The 17,984-nt window shown below is 35.9% G+C and overlaps 1 protein-coding gene across 1 annotated transcript in view; it reads right to left on the bottom strand.

The window, feature by feature from the left end:
• Positions 1 to 17,984, bottom strand: part of LOC143252202 (FRAS1-related extracellular matrix protein 2-like) — a 122,373-nt gene that overhangs the window by 23,786 nt on the left and 80,603 nt on the right. The window contains exons 4-10 of the mRNA XM_076503961.1: positions 7,716 to 7,946; positions 7,342 to 7,467; positions 6,914 to 7,162; positions 5,372 to 5,521; positions 1,826 to 2,035; positions 1,321 to 1,518; positions 720 to 884 (exon numbers count right to left, since the gene is read on the bottom strand). Of these exons, the coding sequence (XP_076360076.1) occupies positions 720 to 884; positions 1,321 to 1,518; positions 1,826 to 2,035; positions 5,372 to 5,521; positions 6,914 to 7,162; positions 7,342 to 7,467; positions 7,716 to 7,946 (1,329 nt within the window). The remainder of the gene's footprint in view (positions 1 to 719; positions 885 to 1,320; positions 1,519 to 1,825; positions 2,036 to 5,371; positions 5,522 to 6,913; positions 7,163 to 7,341; positions 7,468 to 7,715; positions 7,947 to 17,984) is intronic.

The following is a 17,984-nucleotide window of genomic DNA, read 5'->3' as shown; positions in this document are numbered from 1 at the left end:
AATGTTGATGTCAAATTTTATTTCGCAGAGAGGATATTCTACACTATATTGTTAGTAATTAACCATATTATTGTTCACATTTCAAAATATGACGTAACTTAAAGAATAAAAATTTTGCTTTACCGTATGTTATCGTTCAGTGGCTCTTAGCATAGTAAATTTGTTTGATTTGAATTTCTCGCAAAGCTACACGAGGGCTATCTGCGCTAGCCGTCCCTAATTTAGCAGTGTAAGATTAGAGGGAAGACAGCTAGTCATCACCATCCATCGCTAACTCTTGGGATACTCTTTTACCAACGATAGTAGGATTGACCGTAACAGTATAACGCCCATACGGCTGAAAGGGTGAGCATGTTTGGTGTGACAGGGATTCGAGCCTGCAACCCTTGAATTTCTAGTTCAACGTCTTAACCGCTGGCCATGCCGGGCCAAGCATGATGCAATGCCAAACAATTACTGTTTGCGGTGCGCGATATGCGTGGCACGGAGCTTTGAATCTCACTGAAACCAAATATGCAACGCAATTAACCTTTTTAAAGTCCATGAAATGGTAGATTAATTTAAACTATTTGGCCACTGGGGAGGGTACCTTTGTTCGTTCGTTCAATAAGTATGCAAAATTCAAGAATGGAAAACTTTACAGTTCAAAAGCTTAACTTATATGCTCTCTATTTAAAATAATTATTAATTTCATCACATAAAAAATTAAAATAACTCACTGTCTCCATCATCTTTTATTTCGAGTTTAGTTACATTTCTTGAGCCGACTAAAGCGTCGCCTGCCGTATCGCTAGAGGGAGTCCCGAGCCATAATCGAAATATTTCATCGGGTTCGTAGACGGTATCGTTGACCAATACTACAGTGCAAGGCTTTTCCAACTCGCCTGTTGGCAGACACAGAAAACACAAAATACCTCATCATTGAACATAACAAGAACACAAAAGTAAAACTCAGTTATTGTAATTAAGTGAGTTGGATGTGAAACATCATTATGTTTCGTTGCTTAAAACTAAAATCAAACTTTCATTGACGCTATTTTAACATAGATAAACAGAATTATAAGATCAGAACTAATAATCTGGAGTAAAAACCCAAAACAGAGACAAACCGGTTGGAATAAAAACCCGAAACAAAGACAAACCGGTTGGAGTAAAAATCCGAAACAGAGACAAACCGGTTAAATGAAATCAGAAATAAGTTATTCTTACATTTATAACCTATATAAACATTTAAAAGTTTCTTTGGAGAATGAATTATAAACACTCTGCCTTTAAAAAAAAAGATTTTAGGTAAATATATTGTAGACACTGTTGTGCTACCTGGTTCAAAAACAACGAGCGAATCGTCAGTGTTGGGCCTTTCTACGTAATCTTCAGTGACCTTAGCTGTGTCTTGACGAGTGTAGCAACGAACAGTGGACGCATGGCCTTGGTCCCCACTGCGGACAATATATGCCGAAATCTTACCATCATTCTCGAAGGCCATGTACTCCGATTCCTTGAACTGCATCATAGGCACTATAGGTGAAAAAAACAACAAACTTTGATAAACCACGAGAGTGTAAAGTTTGAGTTCGTATTTCATATAAATGAAACTACTACTTATGTAATCAGGAATTTTTGGAAAAAATGAAAGATTAGATAGGTTCCCTGTCCTTTAATTTGAAGAAGCTTTTAAAATGCAAAATAATTTTCGACTTATAAACAAAGCAGTATATTTTCTCTTGCTTAAATGTGATAGTAAATGCCATATGATAGTTTTAGGATATGTTCTAGGTGCCTTCAATTAATACAACACATGTCATTATATGTAATGTGTACTTACAATCAGATAAGGAATCATTAATGGTAACCACGGCTTCACTCGGGCTTCCCAGTTCAGCATTCATGGGCATACGCATAACTAGCTCAAAAGTTTCTGGACCTTCCAAAACAGGTTGGCCTAAATCATCTAAAATAGTGACTCTGAAAGTTGCCATGGTAACGCCAGGCTGAAAATTCAAGGTTTTACCGATTCCCACATAATCGTTACCAGCTGGAGTTTGAGAAAAAAAAACCAAAAACAATATATTGGTTCTTGCGATAGGTGTAGTTAATTTCAAAAACAAACACTTTCCTATTGCACTTTCATATTTATGTGCGTTTATTTGTATTACGTGTGGCAAACAGCATGCATTGTAAGTTTAATTAGATTAAACTGCACCGTTAAAATTGGTATAATAAATTACCCTAATTGAGGCAATACAATAATCTTTAACCTGGTAAAAAAATAAGACAATACAAGATAATCTTACATCTGGTAAAATAGCTGGAACAATATGAAATAATCTTACGCCTCAATAAAAGTCAGCTGACACAATAATCATATATCTGGTAAAATATCTGAGGTAATACAAAATAATCTTGTAACTGAAAAAAGTGAGGAAATACAATAGGCATATACGTGGAAAAACAAAACTGATACACAACAATAAGTTTATACCTGATAAAAAGACACTGAAGCTGCTAAAAATCAATACCATAAATCAGAAGTACACATGTTTCGTGTTTCATATTAGTATCACCTAGATATTATTGTTTTACCAAATCGTATATAACTTTCTTTCGGGTTTTCCATGCTCTCAAATTATCATACTATCCTGCTAATCTTTCAATTTATAGGAACAATCCACGAACTACTCAATAAATTTAATTTTAAGATAATTCATTGCCTGTTCAGTACAATTAATTACGTTGATTTCATTATTGTTAAAATTATATCCATTTGATTGCCCGACTAAAAGGAAATTAAACCACACTTTAACCACTTTGTGAGAAATAGGGCCAACCAGCTGCTTTGTGCTAATAATAGTTATGATTATCACATTACCTCCCACTGACTCCTTCCCACAGCTAATAAAATATAACTCTGATTATACTGCAATTAACGAACCCGAAAAAATGCTGTTTTTCAGGTCACTCATAGAATAAATCACTTTTGCATGGGTCTTACAAGTTCATGGAGCAGACATCAGATGTCTCGTCTCATTAGAAGAATGATGCATCGTCTTGTGGCGACCGAAAGAAAACCCCTGTGTTCTAAAAATTTATGAATTGTTTAGATGTTACGGATAACAATTCGAATATATCGGATACGATATTTGTTGTTTTGTTCGAACGCCTTCATCTGAATTCAAATGGTTAATTAAAAAATATATAGTATTTTAAATACCTTAACCTTCTTACACCTACCAACCAAAAGAAAGACAAGGTATAAAATCCTGGATTACATGTAATATTTTTCCTTTGTTGTAACTTCTCTTTCTATCTCTCTCATATACGTATACGATTATTTTTTTACTTTTCTCTCTCTCTTATGCGAACGTGTATGTCTGTTTGTGCTTTCTTATAGCAAATCAACATTGAGCTATCTGCTGAGTCCGCCGAGAGGAATCGAACCCCTGATTTTAGAATTGTAAATCCGTAGACTTACCCAGCAGGGGACTTTTTGTGAACGAAAAGTCTTCAATTCACTACACAGGGAGCATTTGTAAATTGTTAAAAGGAAAATAAAAGGTGGATGCCCAAAACCTTAAAATATACGGATGCTATAAAACGTTTCTTCGTTGAATACCGCACTGAAAGACTAGTCAAACTCACAAGGGTGAACTAGTGAATTAACATTATAAGTCATACATTGCTTTTGTGATTTCTCTATCTTGTTAAATTGAAACAAAACTTCTAAGTTTACATTTGTTTCAGTTTGCTATTCCTTTCCTGATCATTTCTCGTTCTTGTCATCACTTTCAGAGATAACGAACATGACGCCATCTAGAGATTTATTCCATCTGCAAACACCATCATGCACTAAATCCATATCTGAATTTGCAGATTATATAAGTTGAACTCCAAATCTTTCATTTTTATAGTTAGAGTAAACAGAATAAGAAAATAAGATACAAGAAGTATTTAATCCCCAAATTCTCTGATTGATTATTTAAAGAAAACGTCCTTCACTGCTGCAATCATTTCTTCATTATGATCATTAAATTCACTAGCTTTCAACATTAAAATAAAAGCTGAGCAACTACTTGATAGATCTTTCGAAACGACACCAAACAATGCGAATAAAAACAGAACGTTTTGTGCTTAAATGTTTGATTCCCTTTCACATCTTGGAAATCATGCAATTCTGAAAACAAACGGCTTATTAAGTTGTTAAAACATTGCTTGATTGACAGAAAACTTTTACTAAAAACACAAATAAAGATTGAAAACCAGACTGCTTTTAGAAATTCTAAATTGAGATGGCTGTTTATTTTATCTGTACAAAAATATTTCAACCTCTTGTCGAACCTCAACTGTAACATTGTAAGTCCAAAAGTAAGCGTCGATCCACTGAAAAACTTTAGCATTGTACTTTGTTTGCTGAGAACAACGGTAATAATGTGACAGTGTTCACTTAGCATGGAGATGAGAGAGGAAGTGAAAGCCTAGAAAGAAAGTAGTTACTCATCACCCCCACCGCCAACTCTCGGACTACTCTTTTACTAATGACTGACTAGTGGGATTGACCATAATTTAAAACGTCCTCACAACTGAAATGACGAGCATGTTTAGTGGGACAGGGGTTGGAATGCGAGACCTTTAGGTTACTGGTCAAGCACACTAACAACGGGGACCAACAGCAAGGACTACTGCACCATCTTATTACTTTCACTGAAGTATTATGGTCTAATTCGAATGAGTGGGTAGCAACTGAAGCTTGGTCAGAAAGAATGTTATAGTTTCTTTTCTCACCACGAAACATCAACAAAGCTTCGAATAGCTAAAATAACAAATAAATAAAACGGGAAGAATATTAAAACTAAAAATAAAATTATGGATATTTTTTGGAGTAAAGAAACTAAGAAAATTTAATAAGGGCCAATAAAAACATGCTGTAAATGTGAAAGCCGGAAAAACTGAAATGCTAAACAAACATACGTGAATGTCTGTGTCTGGAAGTAGCAATATATGAAATCTTTCGAAATATACGTAGGACAAACACAGACACTCACACAAAATATCCACTACAACCGTACCGCATTTGTAAGCAAACTTTTGTTTCTAAGGTTTGAATTACTACTTATTGAAACGAATATTGCATAGCTGTCTTTATATTTTCTAGTTTTCGTTATGTATATAAAACAAAATAATTTGACCAATCGTTTAAACTTCTATTCGTAATTTCTTTAAGATACTCGGTATTTTTAGGTACTGATATAATAATACAACCTACCAATTAATTCTGTATGAATTTTTGTTCCTGTACCAGCTCTTATATATGGAATACGTAATGTATATATACACATAACCTGAATTTCTGAAATTATTAGATAGTTCATCCTACCCTCTGCAGATGGCGGGTCGGAAGGTTTTGAGCGAACTGTGACACTTGCAGGTTTGCTCAAGTCCGTTCCAGTTCTCCAAACCATCACCTCGACGTATCCATCACTTTCGTCCACGTGATATTCAGACTCCCCAAAGTAGAAAAATGGAACTGAAAGAAAATCGTGTATTTTTCTTTTTATCAAATTGGCTTGACGATTATTGTTGATTGTTTTAAAAATTACGTAAAATTGAATCGAGATCGCAATGGAAAAATAATTTGCCAACCGATTATCCTTTTCTTGTGTTCAAAACACAAACAATCATTTGTTTTTAGGTTACTACAGGGTGTTCGGAAAGTCACTGTGCACTTAAATATTTATTATCAGACATGTTTCAATATAGAATACAGGAGGTAAATATGAATGACAATTAAAAACAATATTGAAAGTAACCCCGTTGGCATCAATACAGGCTTGGATCCTTCTTATTTTGTTTCTAAACACCGCTATCAGTTGCTGGCTTGAAATAGACTGAATAAAATATGATTACAAAACTGCACAGTGACTTTCTGAACACCCTGTAGTAGAGCAGAACTCTAATCTATGATTTAAATTTTAGATTAAAAGAACGATTCTGAAAACTATTTTATCAATAATAATAACAATATGCACGTGGAACTGATTGTGAATAAATATTTGGCTGGAAAATATTTTATTCTCAATTTATTAATCAGTTTCTTAGTTTCAAAATTTCGCACAAAGTTATACAATAGACATTTGAGCATATCTGCCACTACTTTGGAGCAGATGGAAAGAAGGCAGGTAGGTAACAGCATCTATCACAAACGTTTTGCTAGATTTGTCTGATCGAACACAGAATTTGTACGTCACTACGGCTGAAATAATAGGCATGTTTGGTGAGAGAATCGTGCTCATGACCTACGGACTGTAAATGCCCTAATCAGCATGTCATACCAGCGCTATTAAAAATAGAAGTGGAATAATAGTCTTAATATATATTCAACAGTCATTACGTTTTATATCTTCACATAATGTTTATTTGTTTTGTTCTTTTGAAATTCGCGCAAATCTACACGAGGGCTATCTGCACTAGCCGTTCCTAAGTTAGCAAGGTAAGACTAGAGGAAAGACAGTTAGTGATCACCACGGCTAAAAGGGCTAGCATGTTAAGTGTCACTGGGATTCAAACCCGCGACCCTCGGATTACAAGTTGACGGCCCTAAGCACCTGGTCATGGTAGGCCTCTTCACACCATATAGTTTGATAAACAAACGCTTTTTCCTACTGTCCTTAGTAGATTATCTGTAGTCTCTCTTAACCTCAAGATGAGTAAACAATATAATATGTATGTGTTTTCTTATGGCAAAGCCATGTCGGTCTATTTGCTGCGTCTACCGAGGGAAATCGAACCCCTGATCTTACCATTGTAAATCCGAAGACTTACCGCCGTCCCACCGGGAGACAATATGATATAGAAAATAAAAACTGGATGTAAAATTAGATACTTTTTAAAAAAAATATTTTGTGCGTTTTCATCATACCATCGTTTTTATCAGAAGAAATGATGATTTTTGTTTCATTCTTTATTCCCACTCGGCCTCCCATTGGCTGGGACAATCTGACTTTGAAAGATTCGTCATCTTCGTAGAGAGAGTCATCTATGATTACCAAGCGGCAGAACTTCTGATCTTCTCCCTGGTTGAATCTGATCAGACTTTTGTGGCTCTCAGGACGGCTGATAAAGTCTGAGAACGATCGAATAGATGTCGGAATCGTTCCTACCGCGGAACCTGAAATATCAAGAAACATTCAAATTTGTTGACTCGAATTAAAAGCAATATTCATTATGTATATGTGTTGCAAATATACTAGCATTTACCTTTTTTGTTGTTATTATTTTACGTCAGAGATTAGCTTGACAACACTTTCCCTTTGATACCAGATGCAAACAAGATGAGTTGTCTCTTACCTGCTTCCGTAGAGCAAATCACCATCATTTCCTTACTAAGATCACCTTTCCTCTGAACAGGGACTAAGACTTCTCCAACATCTTCCTTTACCACGTATTCCTGTTCAGGAAATTCTACTGTCGACACTGAAATTAACGAAATACAACAGACAAGGTTTTTAATATTGTTGTTATTAGCGCAAGCCATTCAGTGGCATAAATCAAAAGAAAAGAATAATTGTCGAGAATTATTTCATTAGTAAAGAAAGTGTCACGTTATTGGTGCAAAAGGACTGAAAACGTATTTATGTATTCCAATGATATATATATATAACAAGCCTACAAATGAATAAGCAGTGAAACTTATACGATTGGACTGACTGTTAAGATCTCACCATCTTCGCTGTCCACAATGATTATTACAGCCTTATCAGGGTACTCAATGGCAGCCATCACAGGATCCTCCAGTTGAACTTCGAATTCTTCGTCACTTTCAAACAGGTTGTCGTTTATGATTCGAAGTCTCCAATGAGCTTCCGTTTGTCCCGGACTGAACTGGACTTGCTTGGCATAATGTTTAACAAAATCCTCCCCCTGCTTAGCTGTAACATTCTTTGTTTTGATACCTGTAATCCATACACAATAAAAACGAAAAGTTTTTTATCTGACTTTTTTTATCGTTGACCTTGTTTTCTGAAAGGTACATTAAAATATCCTCAGATATGTTACGTTTCTTTGTTATACCACACACACATATATAAATATACATACATCTACAGAATTTTCCACTTCTGCTGTTGTTGTTTTCTTCGTGCAAAACGAAAGAATAAGCTATCTGCACTCTGTTCATTGCAGCGTATCGATCTCCGGATTTTAGATCCGTTACGTTTATAAACTCACTGCTGAACCAACGGGAGATTTATTTACAGGGATCTAACGCAAGTAAGTAAATAAGTACCAAAGTCTGTAGGAAAACCAGTTTATTAAGGTACCACAAATAGGACTGGTAATGTATGATTTAGGTTACTACTTTGTGATGGAGCCTTTTGCCTTACACAGATAACTAACACGTTCATAAATTATATAAACAAAATCAACAGTCCTGGTCTGCGGGACTGCTGTCTATTCCTGACATAACATTTGTATTAATGAATCCCAGGAAGTGGTTTTACTCGGATACTTTAGTTTGGTCGGTCGAGGATATCTTGCTCGTTCTCAATGGGATTGATGCTCGGTGCTTGACCATACAATCATAAGAGTTGAAATGTTCATCTCAGGAGATGTTTTTTTACTTTTATCAAGCCTCTTTATACATATGAATATGTATATAAACACGTATATTGCTCCTCTGAACAAACAAAGACCGATTAAGATCAAAATTCCTTTTGCTAAATATTATTACACCATAATCTCGATAAGCCGTTCAGCTCTGTCATACCATTTAAAAGTATAAACATCTAGAATTAATTTTAAACACCCGTTATTTAATACTTCTACGTTTACGTACTTATGAACCAAAGTCACATGTAGTAATGTAATGTATTCGTTTACCATTTGAATACCAAGGACGTGCTCCAATAAATTGGAGTTATGAATCGCGTAACTGGATGAACTTTTAAAACCTGAAGAAAAATAGATATATTGATTCACAGTTAGCAACAAATTATTCATTTACAGGAACATCAAACAATGATGTAGCGATATGGTTGTTGTAGATTCGATTTGAACAAGTTTATAATTAAAGCTACAGCGAAAAATGAAATCATTATTTAAATACCTTGCCAAGCATGGCCAGGTGATTAGGGCGCTCGACTTATAATCTGAGGGTCAAGGGTCGAATCCCTATCACACCAAACAAGTTCGCTTTTTATGTCGTGGGGCGCTATAGTGTGACGATCAATCCCACTATTCGTTAATAAAAGAGTAGTCCAAGAGTTGGCGGTGGGTGGTGATAACTAGCTGCTTTCCCTCTAATCTTACTCTGCTAAATTAGGGACGGCAAGTGCAGATAGCACTCGTGTAGTTTTACACAAAATGTCAAAAACAAACAAACAAATCAAACTTAAATACCTTTTAAATTTTGAAGCAAGATTAAGTATCTTAGTTTTATTTGCAGATATCACTCGTAATGATACGTTACACTTATCTTGACCTTAGTCTCTAACACTACTTCAGCAACAGATAATCTCCACTAGAGAAGTTGTGGAACCGCATAAGTACATCTTACTGCTACCCAAACAGACACACAAAAAAAAGGAAAAAATAACGAACTCATAATTCATTATTTCACCTTGTAGCCGAGCCAGTCAGAAGGAAAACATTGTCCTAACAACTCTGTGCGTAGAGACAAATAGCCGTGAATCTAATTTACACGACTAGATAACTAAGTGTATAACAAATAGTCTTATATGTTACAGCGACGAACGTAAAACGTCCCTTGTTAAATATGCATATGAGATTGAATATCGAAAGAAAGCCAAAACTAAATACTTTAATTTCTAATCCTGATTGTGATTCTTTGTTTGAATTTCGCGCAAAGCTATACGAAGGCTATCTGCGCTAGCCGTCCCCAATTTAATGCTGTAAGACAAGAGGGAAAGCAGCTAGTCATCACCTCCCACCGCCACCTCTTGGACTATTCTTTTACCAACAAATAGTGTGATTGAATGTCCCATTATAACGTCCCCCCTCCAGGCTGAAAGGCTGGTGTGGCGTGGATTCAAACCCACAACCCTCAGACTACGAGTCGAATGCCTCAACCACCTGGCCATGCCGGTCCGTTCCTTATTGTGCAGAATGATAATATGTAACGTTTAAAGTATAATACTGTATGTATAACTAAGTATCAGAGGATTTTTCTTATTTATGCTGTGGTCCAGCCAGACTGTGAACGAAAGGCTTCTTGGTGAGTGACTTGTGGGAAATAAAAGAAAGATGCTATTTTTTTACACACATATGATCTTGAATCTAAAATAGACGAATGTATGGGGGTGGGAAGGTTTATGTGATTTTTGCCATTAATTATAAAAAATGTCTTTTTTATTATGGTTTATTTATATGTAAAGAAAATAATAATTTGAACCTTTTCCGTGAAACTACTATACTGAGAGTCATACAAAAAAATCTACTTTAAATAAGCATTTCCTTTATTTTACGATTATGTAAGTTACGCACGTAAAAAGCAAGCAACACGAGTAGATGTGATGATTCTCTATCGTAATTCTACCCTCTCATAGTTAGTGAGATAAATATGAACAATACGTGTTGTGGAAACAAAGAAATTGTTACAGAGGCGCGAAAAGTACCATTGAGGTCGTAGGCCTTGAGGTAGCACTAATCTACAACTCCCACCTTATAAGCCACTAGGGCCATTAGTATGCACCCTTCAATTTACTCGTTTTACAGTTACGAGAGATACATAGAAAGAGCTTGGTTTCCAGAATTCCTGAGCACAATTGGTTGAGTGAATGAATCTAGTTTTGATGGCTGATACTGTATTAGTTCAAGCTTAGTTTTTGTTCTTATTTCAATAAGCGAAACTTTGTTGTGTCGTGTGTTGTGTTTTTTATGGTTAACCAACGAGTCAGCATGCAGTAGGCTTAGAGATTATTTTTATTTTATTCAAGTCGTGGTTAAGTTATACTAATGTCCAACTTTAGTTTTCATCAGTTTACTCTATTTCATTCCTCGTTGGTTATACATATGTCTGCTTCATTTTTGCTCAGTTTGTTTGACTATACTTGAACGATTTTTGTGTTTTCAGTGCATATCTTTCATTGTATGTATATAGTTACTTCATTTTTCAAACAATATTTTGCTAATCAAATAATCGATTTTGTTGCTGAATATAAATACCTGTTAGCCAGTCATTCTCGCTTTAAAAAGTCTAACAACGTAAAAATATTGTTGTCCATTCTGATAGGGCCCGGCATGGCCAGGTGGTTAGGGCGTTCGATTAGTAATTTCAGGGTCGCGGGTTCGAATCCCCGTCACACCAAATATGCTCGTCCTTTCGTTGGTAAAAGAGTAGCCCAAAAGTTGGCGGTGGGTAGTGATGACTAGCTTCTTTCCCTCTAGCTTTACACAGCTAAATTAAGAACGACTAGGCAGATAGCCCTCGTGTAGCTTTGCGCGAAATTCAAAAACAAACAAACCATTCTGATAGTTTCATTTCTTATAATGCAAAAAAGAGAGAACGGTTTTTGAGTTTTAAAATAATTTTTTGCCACTTTTGTTAAACACAGAATGAACAAGAACGTAATGTGTATTCAATAAAATAGAAAGATTCATCATCGTAACTAAACCAATAACAAAGAATTTAAATATATAAGAACATTCATTAAATTAACAAATATTAGCCTATTTCAAATATCCCCTAAAACCTCCAATACCACCATCAACAAAAATATTTTTGGCAAGAAATGTTCTAGCTTCAAGATCATGTTCAGTTAACGAGCTAATAATTGCTCGGCTTTCTTCAAACTTTACTCTTTACGAGTTTTCTTACTCTCTAAATAAACATTTTAAATACTCTAGAGCAGTGATTCTCAACCTGTGTGCCGCGAGAGATTGGCAGGTGTGCCGCGGTGTTTTTGAAACATATTCAACTTTCTTGGAATTTTACAAGCAAGTCGAACACATCAGTTCATAAAAGCTACTAAGACACTTTGAAACCTTCCAAAACATTCGATGGTTTTCATTGAACTCGAGCACTGAGAAGTTCATATTTAACTTTCATTCTTGACTGCAACGGTTCGACTGTTAGTTTAGTTGTGGTGCAACAAGCGCTTCGTGCGTCATAAATGACGCATCAAACAATCAAACTGCTTTCAGAAACACGTTCTCATTCTGCAATAAGCTACAGCTACTACGCTGTAGGTAGGAACTTTATATCAACTGCAGAACTTCGTGCTTATCGTGCACGAATTAGCTTTATCATTTATCCATGGAAAAATATTTAAGTAAGTCTGGTGCTGCAAAGGAGAATGTGTTGAATCAAAAGCAAGGAATCAAACGAAAGTACAAAAACGAATACATCGAATACGGTTTTATCGCTTTGGAATCGGAACATTCTCAATTACCATTCTACCTACTCTGCAATGCAGCTTTATCGAACGAGGCGCTTGTTCCTAGCAAACTGAAGAGACACTTGAAAACAAAACATTCAGCTGTGAAGGATAAACCAAAAGAATACTTCGAGAATCTCGCAGCTCAACAACATAAACAATCAAGGAAGCTTGTGAACTACATTAAGCTGCCCGAAAAAGGATTGATTGCAAGTTATAAGGTTGCTCAGTTGTTGGCAAAACGCAAGAAAGCGCATACGGAGGCCGAATCAGTCAATGTACCAGCGTTAGCAATCATCGTTGAAACTATGCTTGGAACGGATGCCGCCGAAAGGGTTAAGCAAGTTCCACTGTCCAATGACACAATTTCGCGCAGAATTGTAGACTTGTCATTGGATTTGAAGGATCAAGTTTACCAACACTTCGAAGCTCCTGAAGATGAATTGTCTCTGCTATGGTCTCTTCAAGTTGATGAATCTACTGACGTTAGTGGAAAAGTTCAAGTTCTGGCTTTTGTTCGATTCATAAAAGATGGAAAAATCGTAAACGAATACATATTTTGCAAAGATTTAAAAAGTACAGCGAAAGGCCAAGATATTTTCGAGTTGGTGAATGAAAACATTTTGCTCTTCAAATTACATTGGAATGATTGTACTAGCATTTGTACCGATGGCTGTCCTTCAATGTAAGGTAAAAAGAAGGGATTCATAACTCTGGTGCGCCAACAAAATCCAAACATTAGGATTGTTCACTGCATGATTCACAGAAAGGCACTCGCCTCCAAATCTTTGCCAAAAGACTTGCAGTCCGTTATGAATCAAGTTATTCAAGTGGTGAACTTCATCAAGTCTCGGCCACTTCAATCTCGACTTTTCTCTCTTCTCTGTGAGGCGATGGATTCAGACTACAAAAAGCTACTGTATCACAATGAAGTTCGATGGCTTTCGAAAGGAAAGGTGTTAAAGCGTCTTGTCCAACTAAAAACTTAAGTAATTTCTTTATTGGAGGTTGAGGAAGCAGGTTTTGAATTTTGTTTTCATGATGAGATTTGGTAGCTGAAGGTTCAATTTCTCTCCGACTTGTTTGACAAATTAAATTATCTGAACTTAAGTCTCCAAGAACCATCTGAAAACATTATTACTGCAACGTCCAAACTGAAGGCCTTCGATGAAAAGGTGACGCTGTGGAAGAATAAGATCTCAAAAGGAGTCCTTGATTGTTTACCTTCTGTTAACAAATATCCGTCGAAGAAGAAAATTGTCCCTCAAATTTTGAACACATTAAGCGACCTACAGTCCGCACTAAAACATTACTTCCCGTCACTTGCTATCGACGAACATAACTGGGTGACCTATCCATTTTGACGAGAAAACAAATCTTACAACTGAGGAGGAAAAACAGCTCATTGATTTACGAAACGACAAATTTTATCAGTCATTGTTTCCCGAAAAGAGCTTGGATGAGTTTTGGAATTCCATTAAAAATTCATATCCTGCAATCAGTTCAAAAGCAGTTGAAGTTCTGCTTTCATTTGCATCTTCGTGGTTTTGCGAAGTCGATGATTAAATGCGAGATTGTTTGTCTACGTTAGAGCCTCGCTTCAATTTGATTTGCTTTCGGAAACAGGCACAAGCGTCACATTAAAAACATGTGTAAAAATAAAAAGTTTTGATTTTTCTGCTACACCACAAAATCGTTAAAAAGCCTTAGAACGAAACTCACGGCCAAAGCAAGCGATAGTATTGTCAATGTGCAGATGACATTAATATCACTTGCTTTGGCCATAATTTTCGTTCTATGGTTTTTTAAGTTAACTCTTCTGTGTTACGTGTATCTAAACGTGATGCACAATGACACTATTATCGCTTGCTTTGGCCGTGACTTTTGTTCTAAGGCTTTCAACACTTGCCGTATAACGTGTACCAAAAAAAATCGTTAAGGCTTCCAGGTGTGCCGCGAAAATTTTCAGATTGTCGTAGTCAGCCGCAAGTCAGAAAAGGTTGAGAACCACTGGTCTAGAGGAAAGAGCGCTGTAAGAAAAGTGTACTAGATGTTTGTGAAATAGCAACAGAAGGAACTTTATAAAGAAAGAAAGCTTCTAACGTTGTCCAAACTTGTGAAATTTCGTTTTTCTGAGAAGAAAATGAAAAGTAGTGAAGTGTTTTGCCATTTAGGACGACTTTAAAGAAAGAACTTATCAGCCTTGATGTAATTCAGCTTTACATCATTCCAACACCTCCAGTGTCTTCATTTCATAGTCCTAAATACTGATCTTTCAGCTTGTAAAGGATGCCAAGAAACATTTGAGATTCTTGACATGTTTTATCTCTTTTCAAAAACGCAGAAATAAAAATATGTTGTTCAATTGAATATTTGTTTGTTTTTGAATTTCACGTAAAGCTACACGAAGGCTTTCTGCGCTAGCCGTCCCTGATTTATCAGTGTGAGACTAGAGAGAGGATAGCTAGTCATCACTACCCATCACCGTCAATTCTTGGGCTAATATTTACCAACGAACAGTTGGATTGACCAGACATTATAACGCCCAAATGGCTGAAAAGACGAGCATGTTTGGGGACGCAAACATGTGACTATCAGATTACCAGTCGACCACCCTAACCAGCTCGCCATGTCGGGCCAAGGAGGAATGCACTGCCAAAAATACAAATGGAAGTTTAACCCCTTATTTAAGATCCAGTTAAATAAATCTTGGTTTTTCCTCTTAAATTATTAATTCTTATTATTTTTGAGATAAAACTTAACAGATTCAAAACAACTTTAACTAGTTAATCCAATAAGCACGTAGCCACCTGATATTATTATATTCCTATAAAGGGAAACAGGAATACATAGGAATTACAATTATTTTGTATCAACAAGTCCTTCTTCGGCCCGGCATGGCCAAGCGTGTTAAGGCGTGCGACTCGTAATCTGAGGATCGCGGGTTCGCATACTCGTCGCGCCAAACATGCTCGCCCTCCCAGCCGTGGGGGCGTTATAATGTTACGGTCAATCCCACTATTCGTTGGTAAAAGAGAAGCCCAAGTGTTGGCGGTGGGTGGTGATGACTAGCTGCCTTCCCTCTAATCTTACATTACTAAATTAGGGACGGCTAGCGCAGATAACCCTGGTGGAGCTTTGTGTGAAATTCAAGACAAACAAGATATGTGTTTTCCTCACAAAAATAAAAAAAGTGAGTTTTAACTGTTGAATATAACTTCAACGAAGAAATATTCATTTTAATTTGTCTGTTTTTCATGAATATACCAACACAATAACAAACTCACTTTTAATAACTTAAAAAAGAAAACCTTTGTTACTAGATATTACTATCTGTTTATCTGTCTGTCTACTTCCTCATTAAGGCTTTTATTTAACCCTTTTAAAAGTGAACTCTAATTGTGTAGTCCTTCACGTTTCTAAAACTGACAAAGAGAAATTGAGTGTGATAAAGCAACTCAATTACGTTTTCCGTCGAACGATGTACCGCTTAAACGTAATTTATTTATCTGTCTAGACAATGTAAGCTTTCAGATGTAGGTTGACAAACGTGCACAAAAATTAACTAGAAATGTAAGTTTATCAAGTAGTGAAACACTGTATTCAAGGTGACAAAATATATTACACTATTTTTTACATGGTGACCAGGCATGTAACAATAAGCTAACAATATAAGTATTAGTAACCAAAGTCACTATGGTGACTGTAGTGGGTAACATTCACAGGATTCATTGCAGTATAACTAATCAAGGCTAAAATAGTCTCTCAGTGTTGAATAAATAAACTTTAGAATGTGATAGGTTCGCTAAAATTAGGATTAACTAGCTAATGTTAACAACAGTTTGAATATAAATTTCAATAAGGTCTTTCAAATGACATGTAAAAAACAACAACTTAATAGATTCATTAAAGTATTTTATCGCCTGGCTTTTTGACAATTATATCACATTTCAACCCACTTATTTCAGATTAAGACAGAAAATACTTTTTATTTAAAGAAACATTCTTTCGCGTAGACAACGACCTCGCTGTTTTATCAAATACACGTTAAGTTAATTCTGGTTATAACCTCAATAAAGAATTTAGGGTATGATTTATTATCATTACTTTTAGAATCAGACGTGTTTAATTTCTATTGGGTCATCATATACACACGTGTACTTTTTATTATACGCTAATCTCCGATTTGCAGTGCTAGAAACCGTGTTTTGATACTCGTGGTGTGCAGAACACAGATAACCAGCCCTTTATGTAACTTACAAACAAATCAGTTTCATTAAGAATCAAATAAAAGAGTTCCTCACTGAGTAATGTGGACTGTTTTTAATTTTATGAGGAATTAGGCCCAGTATGGACAGGTTGTTAGGGATCCTAACTCGCAATACGAGGAACGCGGGTTTGAATTCCAGTTACGCCAAATATGTTCACCCTTTCAGCCATGGGGAGATTATAATGTTTCGGTCAATCCAACTGTTTGTTGGTAAAAGAGTGGCCCAAAAGTTGACGGTGAATAGTAATGGCTAGCTGCCTTTCCTCTAGTCTTACATTGCTAAATTAGGAACGGCTAGCACAAATAGCCATCATGTAGCTTTGCGCAAAATTCAAAAAACAAACAAACAATTCTTAGGAACTATTATTAAAAAATCACTTGATGGTATTATGTATGTTTAGTATTTTATATTGTGTGAGAGTTTGTTCAATTTCGAGCAGATCTACTCGAGAGCTATCTGCGCTAGCCACTTTCCTGATTTTGAAGTGATAGACTAAGGAAAAGTAATTGGCCAACATCGTCAACTTGTAAGCTATTCTAATCAAATAGTGTGAATTGACAGTCATACTTATGATGCATCCATGGAGCACGATTTTCATTATTTTTCCTGGCGATAATGGGATGAGGACCTCAAACCTTCAGATTAGTAGTCCAGCACACTAACCAATATGGTGCATTTATCAAAAAATAATAATAACAAACTGTAGTGTATTTATTATTTTTAATTTACTAGCATTACAATTTCTTCCTCTTTCGTGATAATAGGCATAGAGCAATTGGTGTGTGTTCTTTCTTATATCTAAGCCACATCGAGTTGTCTGCTGTGTCCACCAAGGGGAATCGAGCAATTGATTTTAGCGTTGTAAATCCGAGGGCGTAACGCTGTCTCACCGAGGGGTCTAGCAATCGAGGCCAGGAAAGATGGCTATTATTTCAACAGGTTATGAAGCTAGAAGATAAAGGTAAAATGTATACTGTGAACCTTAAATGTGTCTAATGTGTTAAATTTACCTCTGACCTCTTCAAAATTAAACTGCTAAAGCGTAAAAAAAATAATAATTTTCAGACATTACATTCCTCTACATACAAATAGACTCGTTATATTATCAGTTCCCAGCTTTCTATTACATTTAAAATGTTATTGAATTTGAGTTTCTTTACAAAACCATAATGGACAAAGAATTAGTGAACCGATATACATGTGCCTGTTAAAAATGTTATGACCCAAGCGTTTCGAAACGTGAACTTTTCTTCTTCAAGGGCAAACTGGCCGACCAGTGATATACATTGTTGAAAATGTAAGCAGACCTACTTTTTGGTACGAAGTT

Source organism: Tachypleus tridentatus, chromosome 6 (assembly GCF_004210375.1).
Source record: "Tachypleus tridentatus isolate NWPU-2018 chromosome 6, ASM421037v1, whole genome shotgun sequence".
In the NCBI taxonomy this organism is placed as follows: Eukaryota; Metazoa; Arthropoda; class Merostomata; order Xiphosura; family Limulidae; genus Tachypleus; species Tachypleus tridentatus.
The sequence above is the reverse complement of the archived record's forward strand: the minus strand, read 5'-3'. Positions and strand labels throughout refer to the sequence as shown.